The 16,641-nt window shown below is 35.9% G+C and overlaps 1 protein-coding gene across 4 annotated transcripts in view; it reads right to left on the minus strand.

Moving 5' to 3' along the window:
* The window catches only part of ARB2A (ARB2 cotranscriptional regulator A), a 421,353-nt gene that overhangs the window by 381,610 nt on the left and 23,102 nt on the right, over positions 1-16,641 (minus strand). For 3 of the 4 annotated variants that reach the window (XM_060296012.1, XM_060296010.1, XM_030847860.2), the window contains exons 2-3: positions 9,142-9,265; positions 1,373-1,474 (exon numbers count right to left, since the gene is read on the minus strand). In XM_060296012.1, coding sequence (XP_060151995.1) covers positions 1,373-1,474; positions 9,142-9,247 — 208 coding nt within the window. In that variant the 5' untranslated portion in view covers positions 9,248-9,265. The remainder of the gene's footprint in view (positions 1-1,372; positions 1,475-9,141; positions 9,266-16,641) is intronic. The other variant, XM_030847879.2, reaches the window with a different exon arrangement.

Genomic DNA, 16,641 nt, shown 5'->3' on the forward strand with positions numbered 1-16,641 from the left:
ATAGGAAAGTGAGAGAGAAAAGTGTATTGCTTCTTTGTTTTTCACTCCCTTTAAGAAATGTTCAAGGAAGATGAAAGACAGACTTCAGTGAAAACTGATATCCTCTATCCATAAAGCAAACATAGTTCTATGATTTACCCGCAGTACCAACACACTCCCCCAATCCCTGTTCTGAAAGAGGAGTCTGGTAATTGTTTTAGAGGGGTAGAGGCAACATTAGTCTCAGAGCAATTTTGACTCTGTTAATTAAATTATAAAATTTCTTTTAAAAACAAAATATTACTACTCACACATATTTTGCCATTAGATATCCTTTATTAAAAAACATGAAAATTAGTATCAGAAAAGAGATCAAAGTTTCTAATATGCTCTGTTTAAACTCATTTAATATTCTAGTACACAGAGACTGTCACTATAAGTTCTAACACCTATAATTGATATTGTACAGACACATGAATCTAAGGAGGCCTCATCGGCAGGAACTATATGGACGCTGCAAAGACAAGACATTCTCCCGTGGCAATATGTACAGCTTTAAATACACCATGCGACAGGCAGCATGATTTGTACAGGACACCTGAACTCTTCTTGTAACTTACTGTACAGTCCTCTTCTGCAACTTGGCTCTGACCTGGTATTAGAAAATGAACTGGGTTTTTGTACTTTTTGTATGTTGTATGACAATCGTCAATGTGAACAGAATAAAATAACTGCATGTAAAATTTTGAAAAAACACAGTGATGACAAATCACCAATTTAGTTAATGCAGGGCAACAAGTAGAAAGCTGCAATTCAAATGCTACCTGGCCTGTAATAACATTATCCTTCAAGTACTACAATGTTATTAATCCAGAGTTTAATTGTGCTTTGTTCCAGAAACATCCTTGCAATCTATGGTATGTTATTCCAAATCCCAAGTGCAAAGCTTATTTTATTCAGAACTTAATTAACAAACTTTACAATAAGGATGTTGCCTAAAAAAATCATGGAATTGAGTATTATGCTTTAAAATATTGTCACAGATAATTATTGCCAGTCATTTCATTTTAAATAACATGTGAAATAGTAGCATCTTTCTACATAATTTAATTGGGAGTTCCAGCTGGATACAAGGGAGCTGAACACTCAAAACTGAAAATACATAAGCTGAATCAAATTCACGTTCGTTGGTTTAAGTGACTTGACAACTACGGGAAATTATTACTTGGTTCTTTTACTTGACTGAAGAACTTCATCATAGAAGGATAAGACATTATTCTCAAAAGAAACACATAAAACTTTCTAGCTGGCAAATAAAAGTAGCAAATAATATCTGTCCTATGATTCTATTAGCATTGTTAAACAAATCTTGCATATAGCATACACCACTTACTTTCATTAAAAGCATATTCAAATCCTTCCAGTGTATCAGGAAAATCAAGAGGTGGTTCATCTTTTTTCATTAGTTCATCCAAATCTATCCTAGATAATAAATCTAGAAAAGAAATTACATGAAATTTATTTATATTCATTTTCATAGTTGATAACAAAGATTATATTTTAAATTATTTTAAGTATTCTTTTGTTCTATTAGATTACTTTTTATGTGTTGCCTTAACTGATAAGATTATTACATTTTTAAGTTCCCAAAGTGCTATATTATGATGAGGTACAGTATCAATATAACATAAGCACTTTCAAAACCATAATTCTCAAAACAATCACAACCTAGATCCTATGTACCACTATGGTAAATTATTAACTTCTTCCCTTCAAAATATACAGCTATTAATTTGTACCTTATTAACCTCCTATCATTTTAAAAGTTTCAGATGTTAATATGACTTTTAAAAGGTCACTAAATCTTACATATAAATGAAACTACTATGAATAAGGGAACTTAAAAATAAAAATAATGGTAATATAGCATATTATTCTTTTAGAGTAATCTAAAATCATGTTTTAGTTTAATATTTAGAAGATCATAATATTAAACTAAAACATGCTAACTGGAGAAAACTGGCTAACACAAAACAGTTTTTATTCTTCACATCATTTGGTTATACATAATTAAAAAAACTGTCACCAAGGTTTTGTAAATAAACATTTTATTTTTGAATCTTTTTAGATTTACAGAAAAGTTGAAAGATAGTACAGATAGTGTCTGTACCCAGTTTCCCCTATTGTTAACATCCTACCTTACAAGGCTACATTTGTCAAAAGGAAGAAACCAATGTTGGTACATTACTGTTAACTAAGCCCAGATATTATTCATCAGTTTTTCCATTAATGTCCATTTTCTGTGCCAGGATCCCACCCAGGACACCACAGTACATACAGTCGGCATGGCTCCTCAGTCACATCTTTTTATTTTGTGAGCATTTCCTTACCTCCTGTTACTACAAGGTGTTGCAGGCTTATCTCGTAGTTTCCCTGCCCCAGCCCTAAAATCAGTCTGTAGACAGTATTTAATGATCTCTTTTAGGCTATCATCATGGGATGAGGCAAAAATTCTTACTATATGTCATCTTAGTGTCATATGGAAACTCGGAAAAATTAAAGATAAACTTCAAATTTATTTAGTTCCCAAAAGATGTGTTTTGTTTTGTTTTTTAAGTTTAGATTTTGAGATTTTTTTCAATCTAACTCAAGTTCCCGAAGAGAAAGAGCTCCTCGGATACATAGTATAGCAAACCAGTCCCCGCTTTCTTTTAAACAAAAGAAGAACCTCAGAATTAACACTTTATTTCTGTCTCTCATTTACACAGATATAACAAATCCATCTGTACAGATCATAAAAATATGCTAGAGGAAAAAATAGTTTGTCTACCTCCAGACTCTGGTCTTTCCGTAGGACACAAAGATAAGACATCAAAAAACTTGTAAAAAAAAAATTTAAAAGTCATTGTTTAAAATTCTTCAAACTGCTGTATCAGATAAACCTCAACTCACACAAAAATATACCATTTTCAGCATACAAACATGTTTATAAAAAAAGGTTTGCAAATTGTCTAGTAAAATAAAAAAATGTCACAAAGTATGCATACTGGGCCCAAGAGATACATGCTGACAAATTTCTGATTCATTAGTAAAGCTCTGAACAACATGTAAATCTTTGCAAAACAGAGTAAAATAGAAGATTTTTAATATCAAAAACTGGCTTGAAGATTCTCACATCTCTCCTTCCAATGAATTGAATTCCTTTACTTCACAGTCATCTTCCACAGTTCAAAATTTAGAAACCTTTTAATCAGACACACAAAAACCGTCCAATACATAAGCAGCTGTATTATGTCTAATATCCATTTTCTCCTTCTATCAGCTCAGATCATAAAATGCCATCTAACATCTATATATCATTTTAAAGACTTCACATACTTTACCTCACTTGACCAGCACAGCCCTATACAGTAGTAGCATGTGTTATCATCTTCACTGTCTTTGAGACAAGGAAATAAGCTCAGAGAGGTAAAATGGCCCGCCCAAAATTAGACCTTAATAGTAAAGTGGGGTTAATAAAATAAATTTATTCCCCAATACCTAACTCAGTACTCTTTCAAAATCCCCATACTTTTATTCTATGTGCTATATAAACTCTAAAACGGTGTACCCCCTCTCTTCATTACCTTATAAAAAGGATAAACTCTTCTGAATACAGAAATATGCTTTGGCTTTGACCAAAATGTTCCTTTGAATGATAAAATGAACAACTAAACAAATACGCATTGCTCAAACTTCTCCTCTGTCAACTGGAGAACTAGATTTTTTTTTTATTTCATTAGCATTGAGAAGACACGTAGAAAGAAATTGTCAGAAATTATTTTTCTGCTTTGTAAAAGGAAAACAATGCTATATAACTGCATTTTACAGAGACTGGGTTCCAAAGGCAGTAGATTAGGCAAAAATCAAGTATAATAAAACATTTCCATTGAAAATCCCTTCAATCGCCTATAAAACACAGTACAACTGAATTCTTATAACCTAAATACATATCAGATGTAACACAACTGTTTTTTCTAAAACATGCCTCTGGTGATTAAAGTGATTTAGCAACTAGAATTCTAAACTTCAACAAAGCATATGCAGTAACTGGATAAAAATACCATTTTATACCCCAAAGAATTGAAAACAAAGACTCAGATATTTGTACACCCCTGTTCACAGCAGCATTATTCACAACAGCCAAAAGGAGTAAGCAACCAGTTTCCATAGACAGATGAATGGTGTGATGGTTAATTTTATGTGTCATCTTGACTGGGTGCCCAGATATTTGGTTAAACATTATTCTGAGTGTGTCTGTGAAAGTGTTTCTGGATGAGATTAACATTTGAAACTGTAGACTGAGTAAAGCAGATTGCCCCCCACCTCCAATATGGATGAACCTCATCCAATCCATTGAAGGCCTGAATAGAAGGTGAGTAAGACAGAATTCCCACTCTCTGTATGACTGTCTTCAAGCTAGGACATCAGTCGTCTGCCTTCACAGCACAGGCTCTGAGGATTTTGGAGGAAAGCCTTGCTATCCACTGCAGGTAACTACTCTCCTTTTGAGAAATACCTCTTGGCCTGCTACTGGGCCTGAGTAGAGACTGAACACTTAACCACGGGCTACCAACTTACCATGTAGCTGTCCATCATGAACTAGGTGTTAACTGACCCACCAAGTCATAAAATTGGGTCTGTACAATAGCATTCCATCATCAAATGGAAGTGGTATGTATGTGATCAGGACTGAGTAGGCCCTGAAGACAAAAGTAAGTTACATGAAGAAGTGGCCCAAATGCCTATGGTCTCCACTGCTGCTACACAGCCTTCTATCCATCAGTGTGTACCTAAGCCCTCATCAGTTGACAGAAGAAGAAAAAACTTGAGTCTGGTTTATAGATGGTTCTGCATGATATTCAGACACCACCCAAAAGTGGACAGTTGAAACATTAGAGCCCCTTTTGGGGATATCCCTAAACGACAGTGGTAAAGAGAAATCTTCCCAGTGAGCAGAACTGAGAGCAGTGCACCTAGCTGTTCCATTTCTTTGGAAAGAGATATGGCCAGACATGTGATTATATAATGATTCACGGGCTGTGGCCAATTGTTTGCCTGGACAGTCAGGGACCTGGAAGGAACACGACTAGAAAATTGGTGACAAGGAAATCTGGAGAAGAGGTATGTGGATAGACCTCCCTGAATGAGCAAAAGATGAGAAGATATTTGTGTCCCAAGTGAATGCTCACTACAAGGTAACCTCAACAGAGGAATATTTTAAAAATCAAGTGTGCAGGGTGATCCATTCTGTGGACACCAGTCAAACCTGTCATCACCCAATGAGCTCAAGAACAAAGTGGCCATGGTGGCAAGGAAGGAGGTCATATGGGGGCTCAGTTAATATGAACATCCACTCACCAAAGCCAACTTGGCTACAACCATAGCTGAGTGTCCAATTTGCCAGCAGCAGAGACCAACATTTCGTCCCCAACATGGCACCATTCCCTGGGGTGCTCAGCCAGCTACTTGGTGGCAGGTTAATTACACTGGATCACCTCCATCATGAAAGGGGCAGCATTTTGTTCTTACTGGAATAGATACTTTCTCTGGATACAGACTGGCCGTCCCTGCACTCAATGCTTCTGCCAAATCTGCTACCCGTGGACTTACAGAAGGCTTTATCCACCATCATGGTATTCCACACCACATTGTTTCTGATCAAGAAACTCACATTACAGCAAAAGAAGGGTGGCAATGGGCCCATGCTCATGGAACTCACTGGTCTTAACATGCTCCCCACCATCTTGAAGCAGCTAGTTTGACAGAATGGTGGACTGCCTTTTGAAGACTCAGTTACAGGGCCAGCTGGGTGGCAGAACCCTGCAGGGCTGGAACAAGATTCTCTAGAAGGCTGTATATACTCTGAATCAGTGTCCAAAATACAGTGCTATTTCTCCCACAGCCAGAATTCACAGGTCTAGAAATTAAGGGATGAAAATGGGAGTGGCACTACTCACTATTACCCCTAGCGAGCAAGGAAAAAGTGTCCATTCTCCTTATTCTTCTTTTTTTTTTTTTTTTTGTGGTACATGGGCCTCTCACTGTTGTGGCCTCTCCCGTTGCGGAGCACAGGCTCCGGACGCGCAGGCTCAGCGGCCATGGCTCACGGGCCCAGCTGCTCCACGGCATGTGGGATCTTCCCGGACCAGGGCACGAACCTGTGTCCCCTGCATCGGCAGGCGGACTCTCAACCACTGCGCCACCAGGGAAGCCCCATTCTCCTTATTCTTATTCAACATAGCATTGGATGTCTTAGCCAGTGCAAAAAAGCAAGACTGAAAAGGAAGAAATAAAACTGTCCAACTAGCAAATGACATGATGGTCTACATAGAAAATCCCAAGGATCTACCAAGAAAACCCCAAGAACTAATAAGCGACTTCAGCAAAGTCACAGAATATAATATCAACACACAAAACTTCATTATATTTCCAGAAACTATCAGTAAACATGTGACAATTGAAATTAAAAACACAATACCATTTACAATCACTCTAAAAAAATTATAATAAAGGACTTCCCTGGTGGCACAGTGGTTAAGCATCCGCCTGCCAATGCAGGGGACACGGGTTCGAGCCCTTGTCTGGGAAGATCCCACATGCTGCGGAGCCACTAAGCCCGTGTGCCACAACTACTGAGCCTGTGCTCTAGAGCCCACGAGCCATAACTACTGAGCCCGGGTACCACAACTACTGAAGCCCATGCGCCTAGAGCCTGTGCTCCACAACAAGAGAAGCCCCCGCAAGGAGAAGCCCACACACTGCAACAAAGAGTAGCTCCCACTTGCCTCAACTACAGAAAGACTGCAAGCAGCAATGAAGACCCAACGCAGCCAAAAATATATACATATATATATATAATAAGTATAAATCTAGTAACAAATGTGTAAGACTTACATGATGAAAATTACAAAGAATCAATGAAGGAACTCAAATATCTAAATAAATGACAGACATTCCATGTTCATGGACTAGAAACCTCAATATAGTAAAGACGTCAATTCTCACATTCGTCTATAGGTTTAAACACAATTCCTATCAAAATCTCAGTAAATTATCTTTTTGTGGTTATAGACAATTTTACTCTTAAAATTTACACGGAAAGGCAAAGGACCTAGAAAAGCCAAACAATTCTGAATAAGAATCAAGTGGGAAGAATCATTCTAGTCAATTTTAAGACTTACCATTTAGTTCAGTAATCAAGAGAGTATGAATTAGAGAAGAGACAGACACAGATACATGGAACAAAATAGAACACCCCAAAATAAGCCCACCGAAATATGTCCAATTTATTTTTGACAAAGGTGAAGAAGTAATTCAATAGCAGAAACACAGTCTTTTTCACAAACAGTGCTGGTGCAATTGGACATCAATAGGCAAAACAAACAAACAAACAAACAAAAAACCCTGACCTAAATCTCATACCTTACATAAAAATTAACTCAAAATGCATCATTAGTTTAAATGTAAAATCTAAACTATAAACCTTTTAGAAGAAAACATAAGAGAAGATCTTCACAAAGTAGGGCTAGGCAAAGAGTCCTTAGACATGACATCAAAACCATAATCCATAAAAAAAAAACTGAAAATAGGACTGTTTTAGGGACAAAGTTTTATTCAGTTTGTCAATTTGTTCTAAAATACACTTTACTATGCATTTGCCATTTTATCTTCTAATATTTTCAATTTGACTCCCTCATTAGTCATTTCAAGCTCATGTGTGCTAAGCATTGTATTCCTATTGTACCAATGAAGAAAAAGATTTAGAGAAGTTAAGCAATTTGTTTCATGGTGAGTGGGAAAAAAATGAGTTTGAATCCAGATAGTTCTATATTTAGACCCTATCCATATTCTTTTAATGTCACTGTACTAACTCTAAAATCCAGAAAAATCCATCTGATCTCTTACATACTGCTTGTGGAAGTGTAAATCGGAACCACAACTTGAGAGATCAAATTTTCGCATTATCAAGTAAGGTTGAAGATGCACAAAAGCTATCTAAGTGGAAACCCAGCGAGTTTATTTAGATGGAAACACACACGTCCCTTATCCTCCTTCCTAAATTAACCATTATTCTGAGTGTGCAAGTCATTCTCAGCAGCATACATACATGCAGTAAAACCATCTATAGAGTTGTCTATAACTGTCTCCAATTCCTCTCTTCCTATTCTCTACTGAAGTTCTCCAATACGACTTTCATTTCCATCAATTCACTGAAAAGCTCTTTGTGAAGACCATCAATAACCTCTACACTGTCAAATCCAAAGTTAAATTCTCAGTCCTCATCTAAGCTGGTTTATAATCATTACTAAAGTAATTACTCTCATTTTCTTCACTACGTGTTCAGGATCTCTCTCTTGCTCCTAGGTCTCAGCCTATCTTACTAGAAATTCATTTTAAGCCTCTTTTGCTAGTTCTTCCTCATTTTCCTGACCCTAAGATCGAGATGTCCCACGGTTCAATCTTCAGACCTTTTCTCTTTCTGGCTACAGTGACATCCCTGGTGATCTCAATTAGGACCATAACTTTAAATATTACCTCTATGCTAATGATTCCTAAAACTTTTATCTCCAACCCAAATGCCCTCAACTCTACACTCAACTTCTCCAGCTTGATGTTTAAGTGGCATCTCAGTTTAATATTTAATATGTCAAAAACTTAATGCTTGCTTTCCACCATCGCCACCACAACCTGCTTTTCCCGCACTTTTCTTAATCTAACTTTTCTTAATCTCATAAAATATCCCTAGAGCTAATGCCACAAAGACAATACAGGATCATTATCCTAACCTAGTATGACATTTCAAACAACAAAAATATGGTAAGGGCACTAGTCTTGACTCAAGAGACCACTAGTGTTAGTTTTACTGTTAAATACATGACCTGGAATAAGAAAAGCATTAAGAATTCTTACATCTGTAAAATCACAGGATTTTATGATTTATTTACTGAGTACATACTATATCTCAGACACTGAGGTAGTCACGGTATACAAATAATTACAAATAGATTAAGTACTGATATTCTTATTTTAGAATTGAAATGAATGTAAGGTCACCTAAATATTCCTATACCTTCCTTAGGCACAATGAAAATATCCTGAAAAAGCAAATTAAGTATGTACCTTTCAGGGCTGTTGTCTTTTCTTTTTCATCTGGACCTCCCTGCTGGATGTGTGCCATGCTTATCCAAATTGGCAACAAAATTAAAGACCTCAAGGAAATAGACATCAATCTTCAGAAGACAGTCTAGAATGAATGAAAGCAATAAATTAAGCTCTACTCAATCCTACCTACTCCATGAGAAAGTCCTAGATCCTCCCAATTGGAATTAATCTCTCTATCCTGATTTCCCACTGCACTTTGTTGATGCCTATGCCGTAGTACTTATCATAGCCTGCCTTGCATTATAGTTATTTATGTATTTGTCTGGGTCACCTAACAGATTACAAGCCCCAGGATAAAGGTATCAACTTTTTGTCATCTTGATGTCTCTCATATCACCAAACACAACACTATACACACAGACACCTAATGCTGCTAAACTGAACTGAGCTAAACTTACTATTTAGGTGTAGTTCCCTATCATCTAATGTTCTTAAAAATATCTCCATGTAGTTTCTAAAACTTGACATTTCTTTTAAAATAAACTGTCAGCATGTCATGCACAAGGTCAGAATATTTTTTTCCCGGGACATGCAGACAGGCAGAAGGAGAAAAATACTTAAGGTAGCCATAAATTACCTCTAGTGTAATTCAAAATACAACTTTAAGGGAAAAAATTAACCCTTTAAAAAAAAAAAACTATGTCAAATTCTATGTCTGGAAGCCATACTCTATAAATGGCACTCCAGTAAACAATCGTAATATAAACTTACGATTTATTAAAATCTAATGCTGCTCTGCCTTGGCCAAAAGGAAGGCATTTAAACTATAAATAGTTTCTCCCAGGGTGCCCACAAACAGGGAAAAAAACCCAAAACACTATTCCTAAAGTTTAAAAGAAAAGAATGCAACACATACAGTGGAAAAAAATTAAATGAAATTAAAACAGTCAATCCATACTGTTAAGGAAATAACATAAAAACTGCGATAAACAAGATTGAATATTCTTCTGACTGATTTACTTACTACCCAAAAAGCAAACTTCAGTTTCCACTCAGAGGTATATTGTACAATTATCTTTAAAAACTGAGGCATTTTTATAATTAACAGAGTAGAGCAGGAAATGCTTTAAAATAATAATAATAATACTTAAAATAATATTTTTAAACTATGAACATTCCCAGCGTCATAAAGCAATGCTGCCCTTATCTCAATTCTAACTGTAGGTGGGGTAGTATAAGAGGAAGGGCCCTCTGGCTCTACTACTAACTAGCCATGTGTCCTTGACAAATTATTTAACTTCTCTCACTTTCCACATATGTAAAATGTAAATGATAATCATGCTTCCCTCATGGTGTTACAATGAGGTTAAATGTAGAACATTTAGTATAGTGCCTGATGCGTAATTAAGTGTCCGACACATGCTGGTTTATATTTTTTTAATGTTGTAAATGTATCCTAGCTTCACTACTTAATAACAGCTCTGTGGCCAGGGACAAATCACTTAATATTCAAAAATCTTCAGATTCCTCATTTATAAAGTGTAGCTCATATAATAGTGGTTGAGAAGTAATATTACAGAAGGTGTGTACAGCTGATCATTGCTATTACTAGTGGTATTACTGTTTCTCAATAATGTGAAGTTTCCTAACCTAGGAATAACTAAAATATGAGACTATTTTTGACTGGGAAAGCATTTTCACTTAGCATGGAAGTAGCTGTTGTTTTTCTTCTGTGAATAGGTAACTCAAAACTCTGTAAATTCTACATGGATGAAATATGTCTATATTCCTTCAAGACACGTATTTTTGTCTATAGGGTGGGCAATGTGCAAGACACCAGGGTGCAATGGTGAGTAAAACATGGTCACGGCCCGGGTGGGGCTTACTCTCTCGTGACCAAATGAAACTACCAAAGTGCCACAAATAAAATATATGAGACCCAGACTGATCATTACAACACTGTTATAAAAGGGCTTCCCTGGTGGCGCAGTGGTTGACAGTCCGCCTGCCGATGCAGGGGACACGGGTTCGTGCCCCGGTCCAGGAAGATCCCACATGCCGCGGATCGGCTGGGCCCGTGAGCCATGGCTGCTGAGCCATGGCCGCTGAGCCTGCGCATCCGGAGCCTGTGCTCCACAACGCGAGAGGCCACAACGGTGAGAGGCCCGCGTACAGCAAAACAAAAAAAGAAAAAGCAATATTTGTAAGGGTTATCTATTTACATTCAGGAATTAGTTTTATCTGTCAAGTCCCACAAGTTTGTGTACACGTTTCTCCGGCAACTCATTATCTACCATCTTGTAGCAGAAATGAAACAGAAATGTTCATGATGATAGAGATTCCATACAGTGCTCTTTGCTAACAATTCCAAAACCAAATTAACTATCTATAGGAGACTTCTTGCATTTTTTTACTCTATCCCTCTGCCAATTCAGTTTTCTTCTAAATGTAAACTGTTAGGTTATTTTTCACTGGCCTCAAATTGTCTAATTTCTAAACAGAACAATTTTTATTATTATTTCATTGTGATTGTTTCACTGAAGGCGAAATTATAAAATAGTTTTGATGCTAGAGTCATTTTCAAGATTCATATTTTAAAATTCTGGGGATCTAATGTACAGCAATGGTGACTAAAGTTAACAATACTGTGCTGTATACTTGAAAGTTGCTAAGAGAGTAGGTCTTAAAAGTTCTCACCACAAAACAAAAAAAAACTAACTATGTGAGGTTATAGATGTGTTAACTAACCTTATTGTGGTAATCATTTTGCAAAACATACATAAATCAAGTCATCACATTATATGTCTTAAATACACATAATGTTATATGTCAATTATATCTCAATAAAACTTGATAAAAAGCTCTAACTGCTCTACAATGTTTAATAACACATTCCCCCTTTAAGACTTTGATCTTCATGAGGACAGGTATCATGACTGTCCCTAGCACAATGTCTGATACATTGTGGAGCTCAATGGATATTTGTCAAATTCACAAATAAATGAGTAAGAGATATAGGGAAAAAAATACAATTCACATTTTAAAGAATCATTTTTAAGACTCCCAAGATCAAATATCAATTAATAATCATTATGCTTATTTTATACAAGACAACCCAAAAACACACGTTGCAATTCACTGAAGTGATGATATATAAGTTAGGAGACTACTAACTATTATCTTTGACCCTAAACTTTATAGCAGCAGATACAAAGCAGGTAAGCATGAAGCAAACTGCCTATCGCCTTCTTATTCACTGTTAGATTTTTATCTTCTTGAGTTATTTTCCTTGGCTGTGGCACAGCTGGTGAAACTAAATCAGGAACATTATAAATTCTCAATTTAGTTTTCCTCATAAAAATTCAGAGTTATAACATGCATGACCACAGATAAACACTACTGCAAATGCAGCCAGCAAGCCGTTTGATACATTTGATGTATGTATATTAATACGTGCACTCGACATAGTTTATTTAGTATTATCTGATGGAGGTTAGGTTATAGGGAATAAAGTGGTGGAAGGTTTTTACTGATGTGAACTGTGACACAGTTGACATGCTGTATACTTCATGATAACCACTGCTGTTTAAATATGGTTTCCTAGAAATGGTTACAATATAAACTAGATTCAAAACATCTCAGTTTGCAATTTCATTCCGCAAACTACACAAAGCAATTATCATATCTTCTTCCTTTCTATGGTTCCAACAGAGAATCCACTATGTATAAATAAAGCTATAAATAACTTGTCATGTGTAATCTTTATCCAGTGAGCATTTCAAAACATGAAACAGTAGAATATTTCTTATTTGCCCTATTTGCTCAAAATATGGCATGAGCACTTATAAAATGTACACAAAGATACACAGAAGCCTTAGTTTCCTACATCTGTTTGTTTTTAGATAGGTATTAAATAGGACCTAGATATAGATTATTTTGCAACAGAAGGCCTTTCCACCTCACATTCTGAATGTAATGATGAAAGTACAAAACATATCACAGGACGAGTAAAATTGGGTTAAGTCCCTGGGACCCCTGGAGCTGGTTTGGTCCCTCAAAGAATCTATGCTAAGTCAGGCTCTGAAATCCAGCTCATGAAAGCTTACTTGCAATCAAAAACACAGTAATTGAACTGGTACCACAGCTTTAAGAAGAACCAAAACATCTACCCAAATTACAGTTAAAATATGCATGTTACTCAGAAGTCCCTCAACAGCAACGTTTAGTTCGTAACAATCCGGGACAGTTTATAGTTCTGAGTCAATAGTGTGAAAAATGTATGTTTTGGAGAGAGAGTGTGTGTGATAGTGTGTGTGTGTGTGTGTGTGTACAGACATATGGGCACTGGGGAAGAGGCTAAAGAAGAGTAAGGGCATCAGGCTGAAGAAGACATGGAAGACAAGGCCCAGGGTAATATGGGCTCTTAGTGCATAGAAAATGGTGGCTTCTACAGAGAATGTAATCTATATGTGGGTCAAGGTTTAGCTCAGGGTAGGAATATCTTGTTCCAATCCAAACACACCTAAAGTAATTCCTTAGTTTCTCAAGCAAAGTGATGTTTTAGGTTTGGGAGGAGAAATTCAGGTTTTTAGCCTCAATTCCACCACCTAGTGGCTGAGTGATCTTGAGAAAGTCACAACTTCTCTAACCTAAGTAATGGGAATAACAAAGAAAATAAGAGCACTTCCCTTTACAGGGGGATTATGAAGATCATATGAAAAAATGTAGACAAAAACATTTTACAAACTATAAATTCCTTTATAAATATTAGTAATCCACATAACATTAGAAATAATGTGGTTCCAATTACTACGTGCTCAAACGCCAAAAAGGATATTCTCATCATCCAGTTTATAGGAATGAGAAAATTTCAATGTGTATCATTTGGGTGAATTGTTAGAATAAACAATTAAGCCCCATAATAAGTACTTGTTGAGTTGACTTGGGTTTCCAAGACTATATTGAATATAATTATAATGGAACTTAAATTAATTTTTAATATAATTTGTTTATATGCTTGTCTAATCTTATTAAAATGTATGTCTGGAAAAGTTCAAGTATGTGAGTTCTACCTTCATTCAGATTAAAGTTGTGTCCAAAGAAGAACACTATTCCGACTATCTCCTAAATGCACATGTTACAAAGTCACCAAGTCCTTTCACATCCATTATCTTATTAGGTCACTGCCACAACTGGCTGATAGAGTCAAACTACTCAATTTCAACTAGGAAAATAATTCTAGTTTCTTTATCCTACGAAAGTTTTTCACTCTTGTGTACTAATTTATGTCATCAGGGAGTATTACAATTTGGAGTTTAGACAAGTTGGAGGAAGTTGATTACATATATACAGACAAAAGCTGTCCACCAAAATTGTCTCAACCTATTTGGTTTGCTATTCAGAATTAAGATTGATAAAAATTACTCCCCATCATAACAGAATACTCCTCAGCCATAAAAAAGAATGAAATATTGCCATTTGCAGCAACATGGATAGACCTACAGAATATTATACTTAGTGAAGCAAGTTAGACAAAGACAAATATTATATGGTACCACTTATATGTGTAATCTAAAAAATAAAACAAATGAATTGATATACAAAACAGAAACAGACATAGAAAACAAATTTATAGTTACCAAAAGGGAAATGGAGGGGGGGAAGGATAAATTAGGAGTATGGGATTAACAAATACAAACTACTATACATAAAATAAATAAGTGACAAGGATTTACTGTATAGCATAGGAAACTATATTCAATATTTGTAATAACCTTTAATGGCAAATAATCTGAAAATATATATATATATAACTGAATCATTTTGCACACCTGAAACTAACACAATATTGTAAATCAACTGTATGATAATAAAAAATTAAATAAATCAATAAAAAATGTAATCCCTAAACTGGAAACAAACTGAAACAAACTACTCATCAAGTTTGTTATACAACTATTAAAAAAAAAATTACTCCCCATCATTCCTCACAGTACTTTGGCAAATCAAGCATCTAAAAGAAAGAGTCAAAAGTTAAGGAATATCAAATACAAAGATTTTAGAAGAAACTAATATTGTACTACTGTGTCTTTTTAACAGGTTGCAAGCTTGGTAGTCATCTGGTTAGGTTTCATATTGCTTTCTGGTTAGCAAAAAGACAGAAACTCAACAAGGCTAGAGTGAAAACGTTAGAATATCCGCAAGACAATGCTAAAACTGAATCTAAGAAATTAAACATGGCTAAGACAATTCTTTAGATAACTCTCAATTTTGAAGCCCCACAAAAGAAAGAATAATTTAAGTAGACTTTTATGAAGTTTTCATAATATGGAACAGAAATAGCAGAGCTATGGCAGAGGACAAAATAATTCTCAAAAAGGAGATATGCTCAAAATTTCAGAAAAACAGGGTAAATCAAACAAATAGTATCTTTTATAGGGGTCAAATTAAAATGTCATTAGCTACTTAAGAGACTCTATGGTAAACATGAACAATAAAATATAGCTTATATTATGAATGTACATACCTCCAGGCCAAATTGACCAAGCAGAAACTATCTTCATAAGATTTAAAAGTAGCCAATACCATGAAATAACAGTGATAACATATTTGCAAAGCCTGAACCAAATTTTCTCATTCCATAAATACTCTTACTAGCATCTGTGCTCAACTTTGTGAACTCAAAGTTCAACTTGAATTTTAAATATAATATGCATGTTGTAGACACTAAGATGACCCGCCCTCTGCCCCCACCATGCCCCTTCAAGGGGAACTTGCTGCTCAGTAGCAGGGAGTACACTCAGCAAACAGCCTCAAACTGTTCACCACTTAAGAGTCAGCCTCAGATGCAGAGCACTGCCTCACTCAAGGTCATGACTTTCCCAGGTTGACTGACCCACAGGAGCTGACTGAACCAAGCGGGGAAACAAAGGCCCAGCCATTTCAGCCTGATGCAGGAGAAGCCTGACAGGCACTATTTGCTCCAGAGCTCACTGCCAGGTTGGCTGAGGTTCTGTCAGGCCTGCATTTAGTTCAACTTCTCCCTTTGACCAATACCATTGTCCTCCTTGTTTTCACAAGTGTCGATCTCTAATAAACACCTTGCACTCCAAATTTTGTCTCAGCATCTGCTTCTGAAAAATCCAAGCTGCAACAATGTACTTTTCTAAATTATTTTTCTGCAAATTAAACAAAAAAATTCTGATGCTGAGACTTTATATATCCAGACTTTATATATCCAGAATATATAAAGAACACTAGCAACTCAACAATAAAAAGACAACCTAATTTTAAAAACTGACAAAGGATATGAATATACATCTCTCCAAAGAAGATATACAAATGACCAAAAAGCACAAAAAAGATATGTTCAGCATCATTAGTCATTATGAAAATGCAAATCAAAACCACAGTAAGATACCACTTCACACCCTATAACATGGCTGTTAGCAACAAGAAAAACAAATGCTGGTGAGAATGTGGAGAAATTGGAACCCTCATCCATCATCAGAAGAAATG

Source organism: Globicephala melas, chromosome 3 (assembly GCF_963455315.2).
Source record: "Globicephala melas chromosome 3, mGloMel1.2, whole genome shotgun sequence".
Classification (NCBI taxonomy): Eukaryota; Metazoa; Chordata; class Mammalia; order Artiodactyla; family Delphinidae; genus Globicephala; species Globicephala melas.